At 48.4% G+C, this 27,520-nt stretch overlaps 4 protein-coding genes across 16 annotated transcripts in view; 1 reads left to right on the top strand and 3 right to left on the bottom strand.

The window, feature by feature from the left end:
* The window catches only part of RHOA (ras homolog family member A), a 54,340-nt gene extending 47,195 nt beyond the window's left edge, over nt 1–7,145 (bottom strand). Inside the window, exons 1-2 of one of the 2 annotated variants that reach the window (XM_057555099.1) lie at nt 6,884–7,145; nt 2,649–2,727 (exon numbers count right to left, since the gene is read on the bottom strand). The gene's annotated coding sequence lies outside the window, so the exon portion shown is untranslated. The remainder of the gene's footprint in view (nt 1–2,648; nt 2,728–6,883) is intronic. The other variant, XM_057555098.1, reaches the window with a different exon arrangement.
* Nucleotides 7,146–7,284: 139 nt separating this feature from the next.
* Nucleotides 7,285–15,575, top strand: TCTA (T cell leukemia translocation altered). Of its 7 annotated transcripts, none has more exons than XR_009009543.1 (4): nt 7,285–7,707; nt 7,986–8,097; nt 9,547–10,180; nt 10,657–10,863. XR_009009543.1 is itself a non-coding variant. In XM_057555104.1 (4 exons), the coding sequence occupies exons 1-3, from the start codon at nt 7,485–7,487 to the stop codon at nt 9,587–9,589; spliced, it is 378 nt and encodes a 125-aa protein (XP_057411087.1). In that variant the 5' UTR covers nt 7,285–7,484; the 3' UTR covers nt 9,590–9,626; nt 15,305–15,575. The 7 variants fall into 7 exon arrangements, 6 of the variants coding, with proteins under 6 accessions (XP_057411087.1, XP_057411085.1, XP_057411086.1 ...); XM_057555104.1 differs by lacking the exon at nt 10,657–10,863 and adding an exon at nt 15,305–15,575 and having other exon boundaries at nt 9,547–9,626; XM_057555102.1 differs by lacking the exon at nt 10,657–10,863 and adding an exon at nt 15,181–15,313 and having other exon boundaries at nt 9,547–9,626.
* On the bottom strand, nt 11,184–16,927 carry AMT (aminomethyltransferase). Of its 5 annotated transcripts, none has more exons than XM_057555095.1 (9): nt 16,478–16,927; nt 16,208–16,375; nt 15,583–15,663; nt 13,942–14,073; nt 13,359–13,527; nt 13,009–13,154; nt 12,744–12,924; nt 12,199–12,354; nt 11,184–12,096 (listed from the first exon to the last, which is right to left on the bottom strand). In XM_057555095.1, the coding sequence occupies exons 1-9, from the start codon at nt 16,772–16,774 to the stop codon at nt 11,918–11,920; spliced, it is 1,509 nt and encodes a 502-aa protein (XP_057411078.1). In that variant the 5' UTR covers nt 16,775–16,927; the 3' UTR covers nt 11,184–11,917. The 5 variants fall into 5 exon arrangements, with proteins under 5 accessions (XP_057411078.1, XP_007168792.1, XP_007168793.1 ...); XM_007168730.3 differs by having other exon boundaries at nt 13,449–13,527; XM_007168731.3 differs by having other exon boundaries at nt 13,359–13,404.
* Nucleotides 16,928–17,074: 147 nt separating this feature from the next.
* NICN1 (nicolin 1, tubulin polyglutamylase complex subunit) lies at nt 17,075–21,472 on the bottom strand. 2 transcript variants are annotated; one of them, XM_007168732.2, is made up of 6 exons: nt 21,284–21,472; nt 19,784–19,960; nt 19,421–19,534; nt 18,901–18,972; nt 18,481–18,585; nt 17,075–18,406 (listed from the first exon to the last, which is right to left on the bottom strand). In XM_007168732.2, exons 1-6 carry the CDS (start codon nt 21,413–21,415, stop codon nt 18,365–18,367), a joined length of 642 nt encoding a protein of 213 aa, XP_007168794.1. In that variant the 5' UTR covers nt 21,416–21,472; the 3' UTR covers nt 17,075–18,364. The 2 variants fall into 2 exon arrangements, with proteins under 2 accessions (XP_007168794.1, XP_007168795.1); XM_007168733.2 differs by having other exon boundaries at nt 19,784–19,900.
* Nucleotides 21,473–27,520: the final 6,048 nt, after the last annotated feature.

The raw sequence follows: 27,520 nt of genomic DNA, 5'->3' as shown, positions 1-27,520 counted from the left end.
CATACAACAAAAGTAGAACTTTCAACCATATGCTTAAAATCAAAGCACAATTTTTTTACAGTAATGGAATTGGATCTCTGTATTTTACAGCAGCTAGGGACTTCAGAAAATAAAAACCTATCTTCTTTTGTCCCTCTTCTTGCAAAAAACACATCAGTTTTTATGTGGGAACTGCTTTTGGGGGCCTACTATTAAACTGACGAAGTGGTTCAAAACATTTTCCTGTTATGTTTTAGGGACTTCTGTCTTAGGGACTATGGTAAGGATGCAAGCTTAGTAAAATTGGAAAACTTAATTAATAGAAAATATAATTTCTAAAGAATAAGCCTGAAAGATAAACGAAGTCTGCATATAGCTGGTACAGGATAAATGCATGCTTCTAACTTCATGATCGAAGATTCTTCAACTACAATCAGACACATGAATGTGCATGAGAGTTGCCATGTATAAGATATTGTTCAAAACCCCTTCAGTTATAAAAGGCAGTGGCAGCAAATAACAGTAGAAAAAAATCTCCACCTCACAGATCTACTTTTCTGTCCACTTGTTGGAGAGTGCCATCTCTGCTGCTACTATTTACTGATGCTTAGGGGTAGAACTAAATGATCCCAGTGTCAGATAAAGGCAGAATCACTACTACAACCCAAGAATGAATCTTTACAACTTGTGATTTACATGGTCTCATGTTACCGAACTATTATTCATGATGTCAGTAAACATTTATAAAAATGATGGTAAAATCGAAGCCCAACATACTAACTCCTACAGTTAAACAAACAAAAGACAAGAAAAGAAAATGAAAACAACTAACACGTGTTTCTCCTATTCAGTCAGGTGGCAGTAAAGAAATTCATGTAACTTTAAGCTTCCTATTAAAATCTTCATCACTCTGAAAGCAAGCGGTCACTATATAAATACAATGCACTAATATCCTGAAAGAAAAATATACTTGAAGAATCTACCAGAGTTAGAACAAGTATTTCCACCAAGGGAGAAAACTAATATGCATTGAGCATTGTGCTCTTCACATATTATTTCATCTAAAATTCCTATGAAATGGAAATCTTCATTACACAGATGTAGGTGCTGAGGCTCAAAGAAAAAAAATAACCTGCTTAAAGACAGACAGACAGATAGACAGATAGATAGACAGACAGACAGACAGGCAGGCAGGCAGGCAGGCAGGAGGCAGGCAGGCAGGCAGGCAGGCACACCGTCTAAGGCAGAATTCTTTTGTAATTACAGGGCCATCAGCCTTTCTGGTAAAAAAAATCTGATTTGAGCAAAAGCATAACCTTATTTTTGTTTTTAACTCAGTAATGTCAAAAATGAACTGAGAAAACAACTTTGAAACACAGTCTGTCCTCTTTTAAGAGACGCCATCAATCAAACCACCCTAATGCATCACTCGAATCTGCTGAAAAGGAGAATTTCAAGCCTCATGGAACTGCAATAGAGTATCATGCCCAGTGGTGCTAGCCTAGTTGCTGTCCTATGCCCAGCAGTTGCACTGGGCTAATCTCTTGCCATGGATCATCAGTATTCCCTACTAGAATAAAAATGAGCAGCGCTATTAATGATTTTGTGATTATTAACCCCTGATGTGCTTTCCACTTTCTCGTCAGTGATACTGAGAAAAGCAGATGAAATGATTCAAAATGTTCATGTTTTTAGGAATAAAGACATTGTAAAACAAAGAAAAAACTACCTGAGGGCAGGGACCTTCTTTGTTTTCTTCAAGTGTGTCCCGGAACAGCACCTGCATATAGTAACTATTTGTTCAATGAATGAATAACGACAAGCTAGCTTGGCCATTCCTTTTACCATGCCAACCATAAGTTCAAAGCCAACCGTAAGTTCAAAGCCAACCAAAACCACTACCATTATATGACTTCCCTGCCAGGTAGCCTATCTCATCAAATGAGAATATGCATCCTCTTGACAGCTCACTTCTTTATATACAGAGTTCCCTCCGACCCGACCCAAGGAGAACAAGAAAAAGTAGTCAAAATGGTACCAAACCAGGATACTTACATGGTATCAATTAAATTAAGATGATTCTATTTCCTTTATTTGTAATCCGTTTAAAATATCTGAATAGCTCCTGGATGGGCTATTACACCTGCTATTAACATTCCTCTTAATGCTGACTCCTCTGGCAAGAAGGACTGTCCTCCAATCCTCATTCTCTGGTTGAATTACTTTCTATTGATAATTAGACATACCCAAAGCACAGGTTGTGCACAAACTGTAAGATGACCAAACTACTCTACAGAAAAAACGAAAACTTAAAGAAATTTAAAAACAGAAGAATTAAGATGGGAGTGATCCAGAAGTGAGAGAAGTATGTGGATAATATGGTAAATACATCTCCTTAAAGATTAAGAAGTTAGGAAATATATCTTCATCTAAGAAGAAAAATATTGCTTAGAATAGAAATAGGAAGTTAGAGGAGTATCTTATAGAGAGAGGTTGGAAAATAAGACCAGAGAGAAAAGTTATGGAGTAAGATAAAGATCTCAAGATTGGTGGAGAAGAAAATCATTAATAGTATTGCACCCACATTTCCTTAGAACTTACGTTAATATATAATATAAAATAATTATTTCTCTTCCATGGAGAAAGGAGAATGAAAGCTATTTACATACCTTACAAATGTGCTGCAAGACCCACGGCCTGTGTGGCAGAAGTTCTACAAAGTGCCTTGAACTTCTCAGATGAAAGGTACTATAAACACATTAAAAAAAAAAAATCAGAAATTATGTCTATTCATTTCGCAAAGAAAAAAACAAAAGCACAGGATGTAAAATGGGCTTGCCCAAAGTTCTGTTAAGTAATTCAGAATCCAGAAGGGGGAAAAGCACAGAATTTAATTTTTACTGACATACCATAAAATTTACTTTTAAACGTTTTGGCCTCCTTCACTTAACAGAATGCACACTATCAACTTTATTTTCTGAGTATTACAAATTAATGTTGCCCTTTTAAAAGCAAAAATCAAAAGCAGATGAATCCTAGGCAAATTAATTTCCCAACATTATAAACATTTAACACACAGCATTACAAACACACAGCAAAGTTAAAAGAATTTTACAGTGAACACCTATATGCCTACCACCCAGCCTACCACAAACATTTGAATGACCTGCTTTATCAAATTACATTTCCTTTTTTTTTTTTAATTTTTATTTATTTATTTATTTATTTTTGGCTGTGTTGGGTCTTCGTTTCTGTGCAAGGGCTTTCTCCAGTTGCAGCAAGCGGGGGCCACTCTTAATCGCGGTGCGCGGGCCTCCCACTATCGTGGCCTCTCCTGTTGCGGAGCACAGGCTCCAGACGCGCAGGCTCAGTGATTGTGGCTCACAGGCCTAGTTGCTCTGCGGCATGTAGGGATCTTCCCAGACCAGGGCTCGAACCCGTGTCCCCTGCATTGGCAGGCAGATTCTCAACCACTGCGCCACCAGGGAAGCCCTACATTTCCTTTTCAATACAGGCATTACAGAGAAATTAAAGACAACTGTCAGAAAATCAATGGATTCAAAAAAACAGGTTGAAGTCATTAGGTTAAGGACATGAATAATATTAGGAAATCCTTCTGATACCTTTGTCAGAAATGGTCAGTATTAGTTTACTGTTTAAAGTCAGAATGGACTCAGATCTACCCCCTACTCTTGGTGAATGATTCTAATTGTTTAATATCAGATCGGATCATTATCCTGATCTTTTAAAAAAATCTGATGATTAAAAAAAAAAAATCCAAAGAACTTCCCATGTCCTAAAAGGTTCTACATGATGTGGTCCCTGCCCACCTCTCTAATTTCATTTTACCTCCCACTTTTCCCTTCACTCCACTCCAAACTTATTTCATTGGCTGCTTATGTTCTCCTCTTTCCCTTTACTTGAATATTAAATAAGATGCTATCATAAATATGCTTAAGCACATTTACTTTACCCACCCTCTTAAAAAAAAAATCAAGCTCAATCTGGTATCAACTGCAAACTGGCTCCACTTTAACAGAGTATCTCATATTTTGATGATTATTAGCTATAAAAATGTATTCATAATCATCTGGAGGAAGCACCAATAAACTCAGACCAACACCCAGAATAAGCAGCTTCAATGCCTAGCTGATTTTCAGTCACATGACTACCATAATTATGAGTATACAAGGACTTAATACTTCAGCACCACAGATTAAAAATGAGTCACTTGAAATAGGAATTTTACAGTAATTACTAACTTTAAACTGTCTTGAGAATTTTAATTTATTAATCTCACAAGTTACTTAACAGTGAGCATGTCCCCAAAGAGCAGACTATAGTGAGACACATTAACACAAGTTTAAAATTTGGTTATGTTAATGTGAAGGTACAAGCAAACAGTTCTACAGGCCAGGTGCATAAAGGAATAAACTTAAGTCGTAAGGGAAGACGAAATACCTTTAGGGACCTTTTAAAACTACAAATATATGTGATTAAAATCCAGTGATTATGTACCATTTATCATTATCACTAGTAGCCACAATGCAATTAAACCCGAGGTGCTGTCTATAGAAGCCCAGCAAGCCCAAATTAGTGCTCTTAAAAGTTGAAATATCAGTCTTTCTTCTGACAAAGTTAACGTGACTCCCTCAGCTCCAGGACAATTAAGAAGGCCCAAAGTAGCAACCCACCTTCACCAGTCACAGCGTGGACTCCAAGCTATGGACAAGAAACACCTGAAGAGCTACCTGTTTTTACTCTAATAACTTACACCCCCACATGACCAGGTTAAACTTTTAAAAGGAGTTAACTGACAAACAAGGAATTTGGACTGAAAATACTCCAGCAAAACCACCACCACATACATATACACAGGAAACTATATTCTCGATATGTACTGTTTCTCTCCATCCCACCTCAAATCAATAGTCAAAAGAGCCCACAGTTGCCTGATAACATCTTATCAGGGCCTAACTATGTTGGATTTGGAGCAGGGGAGTCTAGGCCTGCCTCTGGAAGAAGCTGGGTCCCTCAAGAAGACCAAAACACCTCACGCCAAGAACTAGACCAAGCAGAGACCCTGTATATTCATTTACCTATTTCAATCAACTGCTGTAGGACCATCCAAATTACAGAAAGGAGAGTAAAAAGCTCAAGAACTGAAATTTGCTTGGAAAAATTTTCAGATTCTCCCAATACATAAAAAATCAGCAATACATAAATGAAGAAACAGTTGGAATAAGTTGAAAATCCTGAATTTTAGCTGACTCTAATCAAGCTGTTTGGGAGTACATGGAGATCTTACAGTGAAAATAGTTCTGGCTGGCAACCGACTAGACATATGACCTTGGGAAATTTACTTAAGTCTCTGGGACTCAGTTTCTCATCTGCAAATGGGGTTGGACTACAAGTCCTGAAGATTCCTTTCAGGTCTAAAATTCTTGATCAGTGAAAAAGTCAGTGGATTCCTACTCTCTTCTTCCCTCTAGTACAGATATTTATGAGAACAGAGGCTATAAGTCTAGGACTAGACTTTGACTAAAACCAAGTTCCATCTTATATTTTTTGTTTGTTTTCTTCATCTTATAAATCTTATGTCCCCAAGAGCCACCAGTGCTCTAAAAAAGTAGATAGAATTACTCAAGACAATTTATCAAAAGAGATCCTTCAAGTTATCCTTTACAATTAAGAATTAATCTTCTATTTCAGTCCAAACAATGTCGCTTGTGCCAAACGCTCAAAACAGCATCTCTCCCAATTTAGCCATGTCTAAAAGTGACAATCAGGCAATGGTACATAAGCATTACACATCTGGGTGTGTGACACTAAGTGGCGGAAAAATTCTCACAACATACAACATTTAAAAGAATTTTTAAAGTATTTTTCCCCCTTCAGATCTGGCAGAAGTATAATCTGATCACACACCTGCATGAAACATTTACTTCAATAAACTGTCTTAAACACAAAAAGAATCAAACGAGTTACCAACAGAGGTAAAAATTTTAAATCAAGATCATTAAGAAACACAAGTGAAACCAACTCTGGGAAAAAGAATGCCAATTTTCTATCATAAACTACTAAACACGGTTTTGACCAAATCAATTTGAGTGCAAATAGTACTATTTAATGAACGTGTAACTGGATCCAACACAGGTAACTAAGGACAGATGTCCAGGTGATTCCTAATCAAGGCAGTAATTTAGACTAAGCAAAACTGCAAATTAATACTTTATTTTGATGACACATAGTTTAAATCATGAAAAAATGTTCCTTTCAACTGGAAAATTCCCTTCTTTTAAATACGGAAGAATCCTAACCCTTAAGATTTCAACACTATATTTTACTTACACAATCTCAAAGAATACTGCATTAAAAAAGAAAATACCGAAAACATAACTGGACTTCACGCAGTATAAAACGGTGATTCATATTTCATATTAAACGTAAAAGCCAAAATGGAGTTGTAAAGAGTTTCTTTCCCATTTCAACTCCAACAGCCACGCGCGCTTCACAGGGGACGGCTGCCCAGCGGCTCGTGGGGCCCAGCTTAGAGCCCCCGCCCTGCCCGGCGCAGCCCTAGGAGAGGAAGCGACGGGGACCGCGGGCTGGCGGGCCGCTTGGGCTCCAGCAGGCCTGGCCGGGCTGGGGGAAGGGGCGCGGGAGGGCGCGGGAGGCCGCGGGGCGCGCTTCCGGGGACTGCGCGGGCGGGGCCGCCGCTTCGGGAAGCGGGGCCTGGGTCCCCGGCCGGGGGTCAGGGTCAGGGGCCAGGGTCCTGATGCTGCCGGCCGAGAGCAGCAGGTGGGGCGCGGCCGCGGCGGGGCGGCGGCTGGCGGGCGGCCGGAAGAATGCCGGGCGGGCGGGCCCGGGGCACCGCGGCGCCAGGAGGGAACCTCTCGCTCACCTCAGGCGACGACTCCGAGTCCGGCCTCTCCGCGCCGAGGACTCCTGTCCGCGAGTCGCAAGCTCGAAGACTACAGCGGGTGACTGAGGAGGCTACGGCGGACTAACGAGAGGACCGACGGAGAGCAACGGGCGGGGAGCGCGAGAAAGCAAGAGCGGGCGGCGACGGCGGCGGGAGGGCGGGGAGCGACGTGCGCGCCCCCGCGTGCCCAGCGGGCTCGAGCCGGCCCCAGTCGCGGCCCCGCGCACGCGCGCGCACTCCCTGCTCAGCCACGATTGCTTAGGAGCGTGTCCACACCCTAAAAGCAAGACTCTTAACCAATCATTGCAGCCGCGTGGGGCATCATGGGAACTCCTGGGCTATAAAAGACCTGGTTGCTATTTTATACTCTTCGAGTCACTCATCCTTTAAGCAGGGTGGGGCTAGGTGCGCGTGCGCGGTTTTAACACTCCTCCCCAAACTGCCAACTCTTCGCGCAAGCGGGGTAGACGCGCCTTGCCTGGGTTTACGCGTGCGCACTAGCGGGCCTGGACCCGGAAGACCAGACGCCTGCGCAGTGGGGACTACGGTGACAGTCCCCCGGCTGGGACGCCGGCCAGTCATGGCGGAGCCTTGGTCTGGGCAATCCTTGCAGGCTCTGCCGGCCACGGTGCTGGGCGCTCTGGGCGCCCTCGGCAGCGAGTTCCTGCTGGAGTGGGAGGCGCAGGACATGCGCGTGACCCTCTTCAAGCTGCTGCTGCTTTGGTTGGTGTTAAGTCTCCTGAGCATCCAGCTGGCGTGGGGGTTCTACGGGAGTACGGTGACCGGGCTGTATCACCGGCCAGGTGAGACGATCCACCAACTTCCGTAGGCCGGCCACCCCCTCCCCCACCGACTGTACCTTTGGGCTCCCCAGAATCCCCCCAGACTACCAGTGGGTCCCCTGAGAACCTCATCACAACTTAACGCTGTACCCTGACCCATGTCAACATACCATTTCACGCCAGAAACCCCACCAGTCCACCCGTCACATATAAATTCCTTTCAACCCCCGTCAGACAATGCCACTAGTCCCTTAGGGCCTCCACTACACTCTCCATCAAACAATACCACTGGCCTCTAGCCTGCTCAGATACCCACCCCCAGCTTGCTGCAGCTCTGGATGTGTTCCTGCCCCCAGGTCTGGGCGGCCAGAACGGATCCACACCTGATGGCTCCACGCATTTCCCTTCCTGGTGAGTAAATTTACTCCTATGTCTACCCCATGCTTAGCAGGCAGAGGCCACTCCTGAGCTGAGGACAGGGGAAGGGAGTTCTCAGGGTAGGAGGCCACCAGCTTTGCAGCAAACCCCAGGGTCTGCACTAGAGCTCAGGCTTCAAGTGACATCGATGTCTGAGCAGCCCATCTGTATGCAGTTCATACAGAAATGTGGGGTGGGTGGCGTTATTGTCACAATTTTAGAGATGTAGTGGCAACTGCACTGTGAGAGATGTAGAGATTCCACTGCACTGTAAGCCCGTCAGTTAGAAAGGCAGGAGCCTCTGTCCTTAGTGCACTGACTGAACTCATCAGGATCAGCCTTCTAATCTGTAAAACATGAACTCACTAATTGGAGCGTTCATTCAGTTGATCTCTGAGCTCCTACCACATGGCAGGGGCCACACTAGGTCCAGAGAACAAGAACAACCCAGGTCCTGCTCACAGGTGGAACCAGAGATTTAAAAAGGGAGGGCAGAACCTAGTGGCGTGGCAGGGCAGGAATAAAGACGCAGATGTAGAGAACGGACTTGAGGACACGGCGGGGAAGGGGAAGCAGGGACGAAGTGAGAGAGTAGCATTGACATATATACACTACCAAATGTAAAATGGATGGCTAGCGGGAAGCTGCTGCATAGCACAGGGAGATCAGCTCAATGCTTTGTGATGACCTAGAGGGGTGGGACACGGAGGGTGGGAGGGAGGCTCAAGAGGGAGGGGATATGGGGATATAAGTATACATACAGCTGATTCACTTTGTTGTACAGCAGAAACTAACACAACATTGTAAAGCAATTATACTCCAATAAAGATATTTAAAAAAATTTTTTTTAATAAATAAAAGGGGAGGGCAGCAGTGCAGAGGCAAGGGTCATCAGAGCTGGTGTCTTCCAAGTCAGACACCTAAGCTGAGGGCAAAGGCTAGGGGTGTACCAAGCAAAGAGAATGGACAGAACAAGGCCTAGAGGCAAGAACAAGGGTGACATATTGGAAGGATAGACAAGGCTGTGACGCTGGAGTTCAAACATAAAGAAATGGAGGGACCCGGAATACCCTATCCCAAGTCTCAAGGAGCTACTGGACTCAGCAAAGCCATGGCGTGATCGAATTTGCTTTTATAACTACCTGCTTCATGGCAAATAGGTAAAGGAGCCCAATAGAGAGGGCAAGAGGCCAATTAGGAGGCCTGCCACTGCACAGGTTTCTGTCCTTGGCAACTGGCGAAGGATGGGAGCACCATTCACAAAGTGGAGAAGCAGGAGGAAGAATAAGTCTGCAGGGGACAGTGGTGGACCCAATGAGGGCTGTGGAAGCTCAGCAGAGAGGTCTAGGTTATAGTGTGGACTTACTGAGCCCAGCTCAGCCCCCACAAGGGGACTGTTGTGCTGTCCGTGGAATAACCCCTCTTCTCTTCTATCACTTTCAGGGAAACAGCAGCAAATGAACCTCTTAAAACCCACAGAGAATGAGGGAAGGCAGCAGAGGGGTCTCCAGGAACATCACCAGGTCTGCTGGCTCCCACACTGAGTGCTGCTGCTGCCCAGACCCCAGGGACGACTGCAGCGGGGGTAGAGGTTGGGGGTACGGAGTATGCCAGTGCTTGCAGGGCTGGGCCTTCACTGCCCTTGGTCTTGCCTCCAGCAGCCCCAGGCATTGGGCCAGTAAAGAGTTTGCCTGTACCCTGATCTGGGTGGCTTAAGGAGAGAAGGCATGCTTCTCCTTTCAGGGGTCAGCTCAGAAGCCTCTGGGTTGGGGATGGCAACAGTCCATTTTCTGTCTTGGCTTTTTCCTGTTCCTCTTCCCATCCCCCTGGGATGTGACCCTGTAGATTTGTCCCTGGGAGGAAGCCTGAGGTTGACCAGCTCTGACATTTGTAAGGCAGGTCTGTTTTCCCCTAAGCCTTGGGTTTCCTTTATTTGGTTTTGCTTTGTTGGCAGGGACCCAGGGAATCCTGGCCTGGACACAGCCTTATATTTTATGGTTACTTAGCTGGCCATTCAAGTGTAAGACAGTGGACACCAAACACCCACCTCCTTTGGCTCATCCTGAGCTCTCCAGATGTGAGTCAGGCTATATAAGTTCTCTTTTCATTGTACTCATATTCCTCTTAACCCCTCCCAGAATGAAGCTGGGTACCTAAAAGTGGCTGAGTCCCGGGGGTGACCTCCCATCCCCACTGTTTAAGTGCCTGTGGGGTTGTGGATCTGTACCCCGCCCCTCAAAGGGACATACTGAGCAGTTTAGTGCAAAGCGGCCCCATCGTGCCCTGCAGCCTCACCACTTCCCATCTTGACCTGGAACCAGAGGAGCTTCGTTCTAAGAGCCCACAAACTAGGCAGGCCTGCCACTTCCACAGTGAGCCAAGGGAACTTCCAAAGGTATAAGTGGCAAACACCAGTTCCTGAAAGCAGTGTGGCCCTAGACCTGCCTCCTTCCCTGATGGACATACTTCTGCCTGCTTCTGCTGGGCCAGCAGCTACCTCAGTGTCCCACTGCTTGCTTCCTCTCTGTTAAATGTCACATTTCCATCTGGCAGCCTTTGCCTAGGCTGTCTTTGCAGAGTGCACTGGAGTAGGACTATGCTGAGCTCATGCACAAGTACTCCGGAGTATCTTCTGGCTGGTGGGATGATGGTTCTGCAGCCCCAGGCCTACCCACTGACAACAAACACCACACTCAGAATTGGTCCCACATTTCACCCCAAGCTCAACTGAGGATGTGGCTTATTAAACATGGAAGTGCATCAGCTGTGTGGTTATTGACAGGATAGTGTGCATGCACAGGGGAAACTGGAGAGGGAACACCCTGGGGGCTGTTGCCCCTGAGCACCCAGAATACAACTTGCAGAGCTAGAGAGACGATGCCAGCTCCCTGGAGGAGCAGTGGTGGTGCCCAATAGGGGCACTCTCCCCTTTAGTTCTTATAGACCTGCCCCTCTCAAGGGGAACCCACTCTGAGTCTGGGCCAGGAAGGCAGGCATTGGACTGACACCCCAGGAACCCTGTGGACAGAGAACAATGAAGCTAGAACTCTAGCAAGCAAGAAGGAAGGAAGCTCATTTAATGTTTTATTTTTTTTAGGAGTCAGTGGAGTCCAGTAGTAAGTCCCAGGGACGAAGGTCAGCCCAGGATAAGGCAAGTCTGGGAGGAGGCCCAGCCTGCCCTACAACAGCCCTGGGGCTCAGAACAGGTGGTGAGCCTGGCATGGCTGGCTACTGGGCAGCAGGCTGGGCCAACTGGAGAATGTGGAAGAATGAGTCCATGCCCCCCTCAGCCATCCCCAAGTTTACACACGGGCACCACAGCCCTACTAGGCCAACCCTCTGTGAGTCAGGAATCATCCCTGCCCAGGAAGAGGCAACAGTTTGAATTCATGGGAAGTGAAGCAGAGGAGGTAGCCGGCACTGCCCAAGGTAATGACTCTTTGCAGTGTGAGAAACCGTGGTGAGGTAGGTTGGGCAGGCTTTCTCCTCCCCCTAAAGGTGAGCCTTTGCTCCACAGGCAGCACCTGGCAGAGTGGAAGGGCGAGGTGCCAGAACTGATGCTTCTCCAGCAGGCAAGAGTGGGGTCAATGGGACCGTGGGCTGGTCCGTCACTCAGAAATGGGGTCTTGAAGTTGCAAGTGGCACAGGATGAAGTGGGAATAGGTGGTGTGACCCCGTCACCCAGACAACCAGTACCAGTCTCCACCTAGCCACCTACCCCAAGTGTGTTCTGCCTCAGCTTCCTGACTAACCCCTTGTAGAATGCCCTCCAGGGTAAGGCTCCTGGAGGAGAGGGCCCTGCTCCAAGTCATCCTCACTTAAGGGTATAATAGTTTGTGGGCACAAAGGGCATCTTGCTGACCATGGCCATCTGCTGCTTTCGCCGCACCTCTACAAGCAGCAGGGTACCTGGCCGACTGTACTCATAGGGCACATAACCCATCGCCACATTCTTCCTCAGGCAGGGTGAGGGGCAGCCACTGGTCACAGCACCTGTCCGGGCAGACGCCATGTGTCCACACCACCCTGCCAGCCCAGGGTCCCCACCCTCCTAGGGAAGAGACAAGGGCTCTCCAACTTCCCTGGTCAACCTACCAAGTACGGTACCCTCTGTACTCAGGATGGGGTTGTGTGCCCGCACAGGAGCCCCCTCACACATTAACCCCACACGCCTCCGCTGCACCTTGCCCTTCAGCTGGGGAACAATGACCGAGGCTCCTGGGAAGTCCATAGCAGCTCGGCGGCGCTTCCCTGGAACATGACACATCAGATTTAAGCCACAGTCCGTAGGACCCCTGACCACAGGAGGTCCTAGTGACAAGGACCCCAAGTGACATCTATCCAGCATCAAGGCCCCTTCGCTCAGGCTGCCCCTGGACCCCATTCCTCCCCTGCAGTGCAGTCAGCCATCCACCTACTGACCCCTGGTCTTGGAGGCCATGTTCCCCACCTCAGCCTGCTGAGGGTCCTCAATATCTACTGGGCAAAGCCACTGTGGTACCTTCAGGAAATGAAGGCTCAGGGAGGCTGTGCCACTTGCTCCAGGCTACACAACCTTGGAAGCAGTCCGGGGTTGGCTGGTCTCATCAAGGGTCACTCCAGCCTTCAGGATCCCCTCCCTGAGCGCTAGCCCAGCTCACCCAATGTCCAACTGAGGCTGCCTTCCACAGGTGTGGTGTGTTCGTCAATGTCGTTCCCATACAGGCAGAGGCCTGCCTCCAGGCGCAGGCTGTCCCGGGCCGCCAGCCCTGCCAGCTTCACCTCTGGGTTTTCCAACAGAGCTGTTGCCAGGCGGACTGCCTCTGCTGCCAGCACCGAGATCTGCAAGGGACACCAGGGAGCAGATGGGCTGCTGGCCCCAGAGTCCTATGCCCTGCACTACCCTGTGCCCACTTCTTGACAAACCTCCACACCATCCTCTCCTGTGTAGCCACAGCGGGTCACACGGCAGCCAGACACGCCAAACACCTCCATCACAGCACTGGTCATGAAGGGCAGTTTCCTCAGATCATCTGCCACGCCAGCCTGTAGCACCTGGGCCGCAGTGGGGCCTGGGCCCAGGGAGCCAATAACCAAGTGTCCAGGTCCTGGTGCCCCAGAAAGCTGGATCACAGCCCTTAGGGACCAGAACAAGCCCTGAGCAAGCCCCACTCTGTAGGTGGGAGAAGATGCTCTTGCCCACAGCCCATGGAGCCTTGTGGCAGGTAGAAGGAGGGCATGATACCAAACTTAGAATTATGGTGCACCATCCTCACCTTCCCCCGGCGCAGCGCGGCCTCTGTGCCAAGCAGTAGAAGAAACCTGGAAGGCAAAGGTCAGCTCCAAACCCAGCCTGGCCCACTTACCTTGCAGGGCTAGCAAGGCATTATCCATCACCTCCAGGCCCACATCGCTGCCCATGTTCTGAAGCTCCCTAACCTTGTCCTGAAAGGGAAGAAATACCACATTTGCTCTGGGACCCCTTACTGAGCACCTACCACGGGCCAGGTGCTGCAGAGCTCGGCAGAGTAGGCTGGTTTCCATCTTAACAAGGTCATATAACTACTAAGTGGTAGGGGTGACTCAAGCCCAGGTCTGCTAGCTCTAACACCAGGCTCCAGCCCTCCATCCTCACCAGAGGATGCTCACTTAGGGGCCAGGATCAGCTTCACCTCCCCACCTCCCCCACTTCCCCACCACTGAAACTTAGCATGCTCCAGGGAGGGCCCGCTCTGGCCCACTGTTCTTTCAAAGAGCCATTGTCTGAGCTCCTTATCCATTCCAGGTCTGTCCTGGAAAACAAGGATGCTGCTCTGTGAACAAGGAGGACAGGGTACCTGGGACGCAGAGGGGCTATACCTGCATGAGGGTCAGGTCCTTTTCCCAGCAGCCAGCATTGGACACCACATACAGGTGTCCCTCAGAGGTGTTGGTCACAATCAAGTCATCTAAGATGCCGCCAGCCTCATTGGTAAACAGCGACAGTGTTCCCTAGCATCAAAGTGGAGCATCATTGCCTCCAGGTCCAAGAGGCCAAGGTCAAGTGTGAGTCAAACACACCCATGGGCCCACTCAGCCACCACAAACTCATGAACCCTCGTGCATAGTGCTGAGGGGTGGCAGTGCAAGGAGCAAGGCTGGGTCAGCCCAGGCCCCTGCACAAGCCCAGGGTTTTTGATCCTCATACACTGAGAAAGGTTTCACCTCTTCCCCACCTTGGGGGACACCTCCCTGATCTGGTGGGGGCCTCTGCACCCCTCCCCATTCAGTAGAGAGAGCCCCTCTCACACTTAACCCACCATACCTAGGACTTGCTGCTTCGTCCCACCCAGACCTAGGACAACTCAGTCTGTGCCCCAAACCCCAGGACAGAAGCTTCAAAGTCTATGGGGATTCCCTGGTGGTCCAGTGGTTAGGACTCGGTGCTTTCACTGCTGAGGGTGAGGGTTCAATCCCTGGTTGGGGAACTAAGATCCAGCATGGCCAAAAAAAAAAAAAAGCAGCAGCAGCAGCTTCAAAGTCTATCTTGATGATCCCATGTGCTCCACAACAACCCTCCAAAACACTGAGGCTGGCTGGCCTCAGCCTCCCCACTGGATGGACAGTATAAGAGCCTGAGGTTAAGAGGTCACATGAATCACCTGGGGATCTTGTTAAAATGCAGGTTCTGATTCAGCAGGTCTGAAGAACTGGCCTGAGAGTGTATCCTAACAAGCTCCTATGTGACGATGAGGCTGCTGGTTTACGGACTACGCTTTCGTTTTTCTTTTTTTTTTGGCCGCGCAGCTTGTGGGATCTTAGTTCCCCAACCAGGGATTGAACCCAGGCCCTCGGCAGTGAGAGCACAGAGTCCTAATCCTAATCACTGGACCGCCAGGGAATTCCCAGGACTACACTTTAAATTGCAAGGGGTTTAGCAGCATGGAAGGTCACAGAACAGGACATGAACCTGGGTTTCTGGCCTCCCAGCTTGATGTGGTGGGGATGGGATAGGACCCTCCCTGCAGATGGCTGGGTGTCTGGACATGACTCAGGGACTCCGTCCCCCAAGAACGAAAGCCCTGAGAAACTGTGTCTGATCCGTCTCTGTGCCCCTAGGCCCGAAGCAGGGACTCAGACTGGTTTGCTGGCTTATGACTAAGAACACTCATGGAGCAGAAATAAAAGAGAGGCCCGGGCTTCCCTGGTGGCGCAGTGGTTAAGAATCTGCCTGCCAATGCAGGGGACACGGGTTCAAGCCCTGGTCCGGGAAGATCCCACATGCCGCAGAGCAGCTAAGCCCGTGCGCCACAACTACTGAGCCCGCGTGCTACAACTACTGAAGCCCACGCACCCTAGAGCCCATGCTCCGCAACAAGCCAAGCCACTGCAATGAGAAGCCCGCGCACTGCAACGAAGAGTAGACCATGCTCCATGCAACTAGAGAAAGCCCGCGCACAGCAACGAAGACCCAACGCAGCAAATAAATAAATAAAATTTAAAAAAAAAAGAGAGGCCCACCTGGTTTGGCTTTAGCTCTGCAATATCTCCAACCACTAGACTTTCCATCAGCTTCACCCGGTCATGGCCAAATATCTTGGTCTGGGAAAGAGATCAAAAAGCCTCAGGTCACTGCAGTAGCTACAGTCTGGAAAGCCACGGGGTTAGGAGGCATCCTCCCTGCCACCCACAGCACAGTCCAATCCAGCCAAAGTGCCTGACTAGTCTTTCGGTTCTGCAAGTGGCAGAAGCCCTACTTTCTGACTCCCCCACACCCGCCAAATACAGAAGAGATGCACTCAGGGAGGTTAGGGAACTTGAAAGGGCTCAGCACCTTCCTGAAATACCACCTTTTCCAAACCAATACCTAGGACAGTGGATGACAATGAGTGGCAGCCCTGGAAAACCCAGGACGTTGAGGCACTCCACTAAGTGGGAGCAGGCTAGAGAGATGAGACAGGAGATGATCAAGAGACCCTCTGAGTCAGTTTACTGAGGGCCATAGTACATTACACCCTTGAGACCTCCAACTCTTCTGAGAGGGCTGCCCTTGGAATCCAGCTCCCAGCAAAGAAAGCCGAGGGTTGCACCATTGTGGACGGAGAGGAAGCCCTGGCCTAGCAATCAGCGCACTCCCCTGGCTCACCTGCAGCATGTGGGACACGTCAAAGAGCGAGCAGTGCCGGCGTGTATGCAGGTGTGAGTCAACGTGGCTGTCCCGGTACTGCACAGGCAGATTCCAGCCTGCGAATGCCACCATCTTCCCGCCATGGGCCAGGTGGAAGTCATAGAGTGGTGTCCTGCGGATCACGTCCTGCGGGCGGCCGGGCTCAGTGCCACCAAGGCCCCAGACCTCAGCCCTCTTCCTCCTCCACCCTCCAAGATTGGCACCACAACCCAGCACCCTCTATCCCACCTGTGCACTACTGAGAGAACGGCGCAGGGCCGAGGGGAGTGCCTGGAGACACGAGCGCAGACGGGACATCATGCTCCCAGCCCACTGCATTGTTGCCCGCAACTGGTGCAGCCGACGCACAGAGGCCACCACTCTGCCAGGCACGCTGGGAGATGTAGTCCAGGCCCTGCTTAGATAGGTCTCTCCCCCGCCCGGGGGATCAGAAGAGGGAGTGGGCAGCCCCAAGGGCAGACGCAGCTTTAGAGCACACAGTGCATTGACTCCCAGCTGCAGGGAAATAGCCCCGGGCGCTTCCATCTGATCAGGGCAGATTGGGCGGTTGGAGCCAGTTAAGCCACTCAGAAATAGAGCTGGGGGCTAGACCTCCCCCTGCTGACTGCCCTGCCTCCAAAGGGCCAAAGTTCTGCAAAGGGCTGAAAGGCCTGAATCACCAGTTTAGGACAATAGGAGTGTAAGGTCACATGGGGGGAGGGGAAGGGGTGGAGAGGGCACAGGAGGGTGGAGTCAGCCCGGCAGGCAGAGTGCCACAGTAACCTGGCCTCATGTGAGGGTCTCCAGCTCTCTCAACTGGGCAAACATAGGCAGCGAGCACAGTGATGCATTCCACAAGTATTTATTGGTCTTGCTGCACACTAGGCCCTGTGCTGGGGACACAGCTGTGCAGGAAGCAGGGTCCCTGCCATCCCAGGGACCTCCCCCCTCACTCACATACACACTGAGGACTGCTACTCCCTGAGCACAAGACTGATCATTACCCTCTTAGCAAAAGCTGAATGGGGCTAAGTAAATGACCCTGCAGGCAGATACCACCTGCAAGAACTCTGATAGGTGACATCAGAAGGTGGCCACCAAAAAGTGGCTGCCCTTCCCCTAGAAAGCTGTTGAGCCACACAAACATCCAATTTTCCAGGTCCAACACATGTTGCAGTACTGCCTCATAACAGCCCCCAGAAGAAAGCCAGGAAAAAACAGAGAGAAGCAGGATTTTCTCATAAGGAGCAGCAGCCTGTCTTATTCAGCTGCTGGCCTGGGGTTGTAGAAAACCTCAGCCTCTTAAAAGACACCAATGAGAACTCTCACCTGGCCCCCACCACCACCACCGAGGTTGATCTCTCATCACACTGAGCGTGGCTCTTAGATGGGGGCAACTGGAAGAGGGACAAGGATGCGCTTTGGGCTCTGTCAGATGGCAGACAGGTCCCAGGACTCATTTTCAGGCCCCAGCCTTGCCCAGGGCACCCGCCCAGACCTGATGGATGGGGGCAGACCCATTTGAACGCACATCCAGGAGCCAACTCAGGGACCAAGGGACTCAGGCTGCCCAAATTCCAAGCTTTGTGTGGCTCCCTAGGCAAGCAGCAGAAGAGTTTAGATAGGAATTTTCTTTTTGTGGGCATAATACAAAGGGAAAGAAGACCATTAGGGGGCGCAGAAGGAAAAATGCGGCTCCTGTTTCTCCCTCAAGCTTCCAAACTACGACTGCCAAGCTCTAGCAGTCTTCCAAGGCTAGACAGAGCAGGTTCTAGTAGGTCACCCCAGCCCACTGCACTCAGGGTGAGGGAGCACGCAGAAGACAGGAATGTGCATGTTGGCAGGGGAGACAGAGGGCACAGGGGGATTCTTAGTAATAGAACTGGAGTGTTTTTAGGGAGGGCGAAGGAGGAGTTTTGGGTTGCAGTCAGGTGAGGACAGAGTGTATTCCCTCCAGGAGTTCATGCTAAAGCAACACAGTGAGCCCCCAAGAATCTTGACTCTGTGAACATGGTCCCGACAGAATGCGCATGCAGGCAACACTCGGAATGCACAGGGACAGCACTTCGGCCTCTGATGGCCCAAACCGGGCCTGGATGGGCACGGAAGGCCAACGTCTTGGCTAAGGGCCACAGCTCAAGTGTAGGAGAGCAAGTTCAGGTCATAACAGCCATCCACCTGCAACACAAAAGACCATCAGATCTGACCCATTTAGGCCAACGGGAGCCAAGCAGAGGGAAGCGATCACTCACATCAAAGCGGCCGATCCTTGTGGAGGTGTGACTGGCCCGGATCATCTCTGTCAGCGCCCACATCTGCTGTACCTCGGAGGATACCCTGCTGGGGTCTGGGAGACCCTGCTCCAGAAGGAGGGGTCAGTGGCCATGGGTCTCTCCCCAGCAGTGCCCTTAGAACTCCAGATAGGCCAAGTTGGGCTATGGGGCCCTCCAGCTGACATTCCCAGATGACTTGTGAAGCATGAGGATGGGGCCTGATGTGGAGTAGGTGGCCCGGCCCCACACAGAGATGCCTCAAATCCCAGGAGGAAGGTGCACAGAGTGAACCAAGGTCCCTGGGTCCAGCCCCAGATTCTTGCAGAAAGGGGTCCCCTTGGGCCTGTGCTGGACACCAGAGCTGTTCGCACATGGTTCTTAGCCAGGGTGAGGGCTTACCTCAAGAAGGGGAGCAGGCTGCTCACAAGGCACTGGGTGCGAGAGCCACTTGGGGAAGGTCATGGAAGGGCTCTGCAAAGCAAAGGCATACTGCCCTGAGGCGGGCAGAGTAGGAGAGACCTGGAACCAGATCCCAAGGTCCTGAAGGCATAGAGAAGGGCCCCTGAGCCCCAGAAACTGGGAAAATCCTGTTTAGGTCCCAGGGGCAGAAGACTACCTAAGCTCTTCTGCTATGCAGAAGGAAACCCCACGAAGACAAGGAACGGAAGTATATCTGGGTACCTGAATGTTCCAGATCTGAAAAAGGCAGGTAGCCCCAAAGGTCAGGGGATATGGGGACATGGCCTCACCTCTCATCATGAGCTTCCAGCATTCCCACCTGGCTAATTTCCATGAAGGACTCCTTCTGAGTCTCCCCATCCTTACCCATCCACTCCCACCTGTACCCCCAGGCCTCCCAGCCATAGCTAGGAGCCTCCTGGAGAAAGGGCCAGCAAACAGCTCTGAGCTAGTCACTTACCTTTGGTCCCTGCTGGTAGATCTGCAGTTCCTCCACCGTGAAAGACAACCACAGTGGTGATGGCTGTCGCAGAATCAGGCGTAGTTCCAGTACTTTGCCCATGTCACACAGCATCTGACACATACACACAAGGACCCACCGAGGCCCCAGCTCACTGCCCAGGAGCCAACCAGCAATGAGCCAAGGTGCTTCCTCCCCAGGCCTTTGAGAAGGAAACAGTAGTTCCTCCACGGCACTTGCCCAAGAACCACAATTCAGGCCAACCTTGCCCACCCCTCTTCCCTCATGGTACCCTGGCCCAATCCCCAGGCCTCTTGTGAGCCCTCATCTGGGCTGCCTTGGCCATGCTGAGTCCCAGCTGACCTGGTGCTTGAACAGCGATACATACTCCTGAGCTCCCTCCTCACTGTGTGGGTCAGGCATCAGGCAGTAGTCCCGAAGGCAGGTCACCCACTTGGCTGGAGTGTGTGTTGAGGTGTGCTGGCGAACACGGATGGTCAGAAAGGCTGTGTAGTAATTCTTAAACATGATCTCCTGCAACTAGGGCACACACAACCCACCACAACAAATCAGACCTAGTCCCCGGGCCTGAGGGGTTCAAAAGCACCATCTCTTCCTCCACTTAGGAATGTACTCTTCTACCAATCTAACAATATCAACAAGAATCCAATGGGGCCCAAAGAGATTTTGCCTTCCTAGAACTCACAGTCTAAATGAGCACGTCATGCAAACAAACCATGACCTCGGATCTTGCCGCATGTCCAAGATGCTGCAAGTGGTCAGAGCCCTAACTCTAGATGAGTCAGAAAATGTACAGATGAGTTCATCAAGTGGACCATGAAAGGTAGAAACTGTAAAGTAGCATAAACAAAGGAGCACCAAGGGGTGACAGGACCTGGCATACCCCTGGAACAGAGAGTGGTTCAGCCTAGCTAAAGCAGTTCTCATCACTGGATACTCATCAGAATTACTCAAGGAGGGAATTCCCTGGTGGTCCAGTGGTTAGGACTCGGTGCTTTCACTGCCAGGCCCTGGGTTTCGATCCCTGGTCAGGGAACTAAGATCCCACCGTGGTGAGGCCAAAAAAACCACCACCACCACCACCAACAACAAAATACAACAAAACAGAATTACACAAGGAAATTTTTTTTTTTTTTTTTTAATATAAGTGTACAGGCTCCATCCCAGACCTACTGAATCAGATTTCCAAGGTTGGGCCCTGTAATGAAGTCTCGCAGCTTAGAGTAAGCAACAGCTTGGGGAAGAACCACACACTACAGGACAAAATGCCTGGGGCCGAGAAGCAAGTAGGGCAAAGACACAGAGTGGCTCTGAATGCCAGGCCATTAGAAAGTGGACTTTGCCCTCTGTGTTGAGGTCTTGCAGTGTCCAGTCACTCTGCCAGCAGATGTGGAAAGGCAACTGGAGACTGGAAACTGGAGCCCCTGGGAAGATCCTGATGAGGGATGATTTGAACCTGACCTCCAGCAGGGACTGTAGGAATGGGCAGGAGGCAGGTTTGGGGGTAACTCATTGTCTAATGATACCCAGCCAGTGGCCAGGGACAAAACGACCTCTCACCTCTATTAGGTTCAAAACTGTATTTCCAGCACCTAACCTACTATCTCGGCACTTCCGTGTCAGCGCCATTCTGGACATTGGGGAGAGACGTTGAAGAGAACAGAAGAGGAAGCTGCATTCTAGTAACTATGTGTTAACTGAAGGAATAAATAAATGGTTAACTGATTCGTATGGGCAAGGTACTACAGAGGCTTTCGGTAAACGATTAAATGGCTGGGACACGCCCGAGTTCCCAGATAAGCCCCGCCCAGGAGCCCCGGTCGCGCCCACTTGCTTGCTCACCTCGAAGGGCGCGACGCTGGGGAAGGTGACATCGATAACCAGCACGCCAGGCCGGCCTTGGGAGGTCCGCACGTCGCCCACCTGCAGGGCCACAGTGCCTTTCACATGACAAGGGACCGACACGCGGGACATGGTGGCAGCGGCCACGACAAAGTAAGACCAATGGTCCTTCCCGGCGTCCCCAGCCGGGCCGCAAGAACTACAACTCCCGAGAGGACTCGCGCTCGGCCAGCCCAGCCAATCACCGATGCTCGGGGCGGGCCCGGATTCGGAAGTGCCTGCGGAAGTGCTCCTTCAGCCAATCACCGAGCGTGCCTTAGAGAGCCACCAGGGACCATGCCCAGAAACGGCCTAGCCGTTCTGGATCCGGTTAGTGCTGAACCTTCTAGGTACCCTGAGGTCTCAGTCGGTTACTGCTTCTGTGCAGGGTGGGCGTCAGTTAAAGCACATAAAGCCATGAGCATGAATGAGCATAGTGTCTGGACGACACTGGTTGCAAAAATAGATATTAACCCTTTTTTTACGTGCGCGAAGGATTTGAAGAAGAAGAAATAGCCAATAGCCAACAAGAAAAGATAAATAGCCAATATGCCCATGAAAAGATGCTTAACATTATTATTCATCAGGGAAATACAAATTAGAACCCCACACACCCACTAAACAGACTAAAATTAAAAACTGACAAAACTGGAACCCTCATGCATTGATAATTTCCTGCCACTTTGGAAAGCAGTTTGGCCATTGTTTAAGAACTAAATTTATACTTAAAACATGATCCAGCCATTGCACTCCTAAGTATTTACCCAAGAGAAATGAAAGCATATGTCCATCCAAGGACTTTATTCATAATAGCCAAACTTTGGAAATAAGCCAGGTGTCCAGCAGATGAACAAATGAACAGATTAGCTAATTGTGGTGTATCCACACAATGAAATACTACTCAACAATAAAAAGAAATGAATGAATCGACAGGCTATCAATAGATGAATGGGTAAACAAAGTATAATTACACAAAATGAAATTATTCAGCCTTAAAAAGGAATGAAATTCTGGCACATGCTTCAACAAGGATAAACATTGAAAATATTACACTTAGTGAAAAAAGCCAGACATAGAAGAACAAATATTATATGATTCCACTGATGTGAGGTACCTAGAAGAGGCAAATTCATCTAGACAGAAAGTTTAATAGAGGTTGCCAGGGGCTGGGGAGGGGGAAGTAGAGAGTTATTGTTTGACAAGTACAGAGTTTCAGTTCAGGATGGATGGAAAAAAAAATCTGGAAATAGTGGTGATGATTACAAAGCACTATGAATGTACCTAAGGCCAATGAATGATATATACACTTAAAATGAGTAAACGGTAAATTTACATTACATTTATCATTACATGTCATGTATGTTTTACCACAATAAAAAACAAACAAACAAATGAACAACTGACATACACAATACCACCACTGGGTTTCAAATGCACTATGTTAAGCAAAAGAAGTCAGACCAAAAAAAAAGAAGTCAGACCCAAGTGAGTTCATATGGTATGGTTCCACTTACATGAAATTCTAGAAAAGTCAAAACTAATATAGAGTAATACAAATCAGAACAGTTTTCCCTGGTGCCAAGGGTGACTGTGAAGAAGTACAGGGGAATATTTTGGGGTGATAGAAAGGTTCTATGACGTGATAGGCTGGTAGTTATATTTGTCTAGACATTTGTCAAAATTCATTAAACAATGCTTAAGATATGTGCATTTTATTGTATCTAAATTATACCTCAATTGGGAATTCCTTGGCAGTCCAGTGGTTAGGACTCTGTGCTTTCATTGCCGAGGGCACGGGTTCAATCCCTGGTCAGGGAATTAGGATCTCACAGGCCGCACAGAGTGGCCAAAATAAATAAATAAGTAAATAAAAATTAGTTAAAAAAATATATATATATACACACACACACCCCAATAAAGAAATTTAAAAAAAAGTAAAATAAATTATACCTCAATAAACATGTTTTTAAAAGAAAAAAATTAAACATCATATTTATTATCATCATCATCCTTCCAGATACTTGTAGAAACAATGCCTCAGAAATTGTCACTTAAGCCTGTTTTATGGATAACAAAGCTGAGGCCAGATGTGGGCCAGTGACTTCCCAAGCCAAGAAAGCAATATGAAGTAGAGCTGGAAACAGAGCCTCTTTTGGACTCCTACCTCATAGGTCAGACCCTCCAGGCAACAGTCATCTTTGGTGACCTGTGTCTTCTCTGTGTGAGGGGCTCCAGAGACACAGGCCCAGTGTAGCTCATAGGATTCTCATAGTGGGGCATCAAACAGACACGAAACCAGGATTCCAAGCCAGCCCAAGGAACAGCCTGGAGGAGCTGAGCCTTCCCAGCCCAGACCTAGAGACCTCCAGTGACAGAAAACTTTCCCTGCCTCATCATAATTTGTAACCTGTGGCTTCTGGACTGGTCATTGTTATCTCCATTTTGTTTTTTAATATATTTATTTATTTATTTATTTATTGGCTGCATTGGGTCTTCGTTACTGCACACGGGCTTTTCTCTAGTTGCGGCGAGTGGGGGCTACTCTTCGTTGCAGTGCGTGGGCTTCTCATTGCGGTGGCTTCTCTTGTTGCGGAGCATGGGTTCTAGGCACACAGGCTCCAGTAGTTGCGGCACACAGGCTCAGTAGTTGTGGCACACGGGCTTAGTTGCTCCGCGGCATGTGGGATCGTCCTGGACCAGGGCTCAAACCCGTGTCTCCTGCACTGGCAGGCAGATTCTTTTTTTTTTTTTCTGACATCTTTATTGGAGTATAATTGCTTTACAACGTTGTGTTAGTTTCTGATGTATAGCAAAGTGAATCAGCCATACATATACATATATCCCCATATCCCCTCCCTCTTGCATCTCCCTCCCACCCTCCCTATCCCATCCCTCTAGGTGGTCACAAAGCACCGAGCTGATTTCCCTGTGCTATGTGGCTGCTTCCCATTAGCTATCTATTTTACATTTGGTAGTGTATATATGTCAACGCCACTCTCTCACTTCATCCCAGCTTACTTCCCCCTCACTGTGTTCTCAAGGGCAGGAGGATTCTTAACCACTGTGCCACCAGGGAAGCCCGCTATCTCCATTTTGACTCAGACTAATGATTCATTGCCTGGGTCCCTCCAGATTCCTGAGGGTTTCCCTTTTAGGGAGCCACCACCCCCCCATAATGGAGCAGAGGTTTCCCTAAATCCCAGAGGACTATAGCCCTCCTGAGAATCAGGAGGATACAGACAGGCTTTGGTCTTCAGGCCTCAGCTCTGAGAGCAGACACAGACCCATGTGGCCCCTCATTGCAGATGAGTCTCAATATTGAAACAGGAGGGAAGGGTGCAGGGCACAACCTTTGAAAGAATGACATAGCCTGAGGACATGACATAAACTGATTAGTACCAAATGGGTCCAAGATGGCAGACAAGTCGACTTCCACTAGACCTTGAGCCTCAGTATACAGCTCATTGTAACACATCAGTAAGCTGACTGACACACCCACAGAGCCATGGCAGTTCCAAGGCCCACCATAAGTATCAAAAAGTGGGTGGTGGCCCAATTCCTGGAAATCCCCACCCTTTCTCAAAATAGCTGGAATACTCCTCCCACTCATTAGCTTATGAAATTACCCACCCCTATAAAAATTGATAACCCATACCCTGGTGCTCCTCTTGCCTTCTGAGATGGCCCACTGTCTGTCTGTGGAGTGTGTTTCTCTCTAAATAAATCCACTTCTTACCTATCACTTTGTATCTCACTGAATTCTTTCTGCAATGAGACATCAAGAACCTGAGCTTCATTAAATCCTGAAACCAGGTGTGTGATCTCAGTTGGAAGACTGTGAGTTTTTGCCGGCTGCATGGGTTCGAGTCCCAGTCAGGCTTTTGGCTGGGTTTGAGTCCCAGCACTTGGGTTCCGAGTCCCAGTCTGAGGTGCACGGTTTCAATATCTCTCTGGTGAACAGCCACCTCCACTCCATATATATGGAGAGAGAGAGAGAGATCAATTGAGAGATTGAGATTATAAACTTATAAACTCTTTGCTCATGTGATTATAGAGGCTGAGAACTCCCAAGATCTGCCATTGGCAAACTTGAAACCCAGGAGAGCCAATGTGTAGTTCTAGTTCAAGTCTGAAGGCATTAAAACCAAGAGAGCTGATGGTATAAATTCCAGTCCAAAATCTGGCAGTCTCAGAGACCCTAAAAGAGCTGATGTTTAGGTCGTACCCCAAAGCCTGGAAAAAGAACAATATTCCAGCTCAAGCAATCAGACAGGAGGGGTTTCCTTTTACTCAGCTTTTTTGTTCTATTCAGAACTTCAACTGATTGGATGAGGCCTACCCATATAAAGGAGGGTAATCTGCTTTACTCAGTCTATTCAAATATTAATCTCAAAAACTAAAAGAAAGAAAAAGAAAAAAACAAGTGTTAATCTGACACAGAAACACCCTCAGACACACACCCAGAATAATGTTTGGCTAAATGTCTAGATACTCCACGGTCATTTCAAGTTGACACATAAAATTAACCATCACACAGTGTGTTGTTAAATTTCCACATATTTGTGATTTTTGTTTTCAGTTTTCCTTATCTTATTCATGTCTAGTTTCATTCCATTGTGACCAGAAAGGAAAAGATACTCAGTATGATTTCAATCTTTTTAAATTTATTGAGACTTGTTTGTGGCCTAATATATGGCCTACTCTGGAGAATGTTCCATGTTCACTTGAGAAGAATGTGTATTCTGCTATTGTTGGGTGGAATGTTCTGTATATCTCTGTTAGGTTTAGTTGGTTTACAGTGTTGCTCAAGTCCTCCATTTCCTTACTGCTCTTGTCTGGTTGTTCTATCCATCATTGAACATGGAGTATTGAAATCTCCAAATATTATTGTAGAACTGTGTATTTCTTCTTTCCATTCTGTCAATTTTTGCTTCATATATTTTGGGGCTCTGTTGTAAGATGTATGTATGTTCATAACTGTTATATCTTCTTGCTATATTGTACCTTTTATCAATATTTTCCTTCTGTCTCTTGTAAACTGTTTTGATTTAGGTCTAATTTGTCTTACAATAATATAGCCACCCAACTCTCTTTTGGTTACTATTTTAATGGAATATATTTTTCCACCCCTTACTTTCAACCTCTTTGTGCCCTTATACCTAACGTGAGTCTCTTATAGATACACATAGATAGACCTTTTTTAAAAAAATCCAATTTGGGGAATTCCCTGGCAGTCCAGTGGTTAAGACTCCACACTTTCACTGCCGAGGGCCCGGGTTCAATCCCTGGCCAGGGAACTAAGATTCCACAAGCCACACAGCGCAACCAATAAATAAATAAATAAATATTTAAAATAAAAATACTATATATACATATGCCATCTGAATGACCAAAATATATATTTCTCATATATATTTGGTCTTCATCTACAGTTTCTGGTTCACAGCTCTTAAAACCCTTGGAATTTTCTTTTTTTTTTTTTTTTTTACTTGATTTTATTTATTTATTTATTTATTTATTTATTTATTTATTTATTTTTGGCTGTGTTGGGTCTTCGGTTCGTGCGAGGGCTTTCTCCAGTTGCGGCAAGCGGGGGCCACTCTTCATCGCGGTGCGGGGACCGCTCTTCATCGCGGTGCGCGGGCCTTTCTCCATCGCGGCCCCTCCCGTTGCGGGGCACAGGCTCCAGACGCGCAGGCTCAGCAATTGTGGCTCACGGGCCCAGCTGCTCCGTGGCATGTGGGATCTTCCCAGACCAGGGCTCGAACCCGTGTCCCCTGCATTAGCAGGCAGATTCTCAACCACTGCGCCACCAGGGAAGCCCAACCCTTGGAATTTTCTGAGAGACAAGAGCAATGGGTTAATATCTGGTCTCTTGTCCTGTCCTCAATTCCTGAAAACTCTTCAGGGAAAGTGACTTTTGGATCCTGGTCAAGGGTGGGGGCTGATTGCCAGGAGAACTTTTAGTCCCACTCCCCAGACCTCCATGGAGGGGAGAGGGGCTGGAGGTTAAATCAATCACCAAAGGCCAATGATTTAATCAATCATGCCAATGTAATGAAGCCTTCATAAAACCCCAAAAGGACAGGGTTCAGAGAGCTTCTGCATTGGTGAACATGTGGAGATATGGGGAGAGTGATGTACCTGGAGACGGCATGGAAGCTCCACACCCCTTCCCCATGCCTTGCTCTTTGAATC

The sequence above is a fragment of the Balaenoptera acutorostrata genome, chromosome 10 (genome assembly GCF_949987535.1).
Source record: "Balaenoptera acutorostrata chromosome 10, mBalAcu1.1, whole genome shotgun sequence".
Classification (NCBI taxonomy): domain Eukaryota; kingdom Metazoa; phylum Chordata; class Mammalia; order Artiodactyla; family Balaenopteridae; genus Balaenoptera; species Balaenoptera acutorostrata.
Note: the sequence above shows the minus strand (reverse complement) of the source record. Positions and strands in the feature narration are given on the sequence as shown.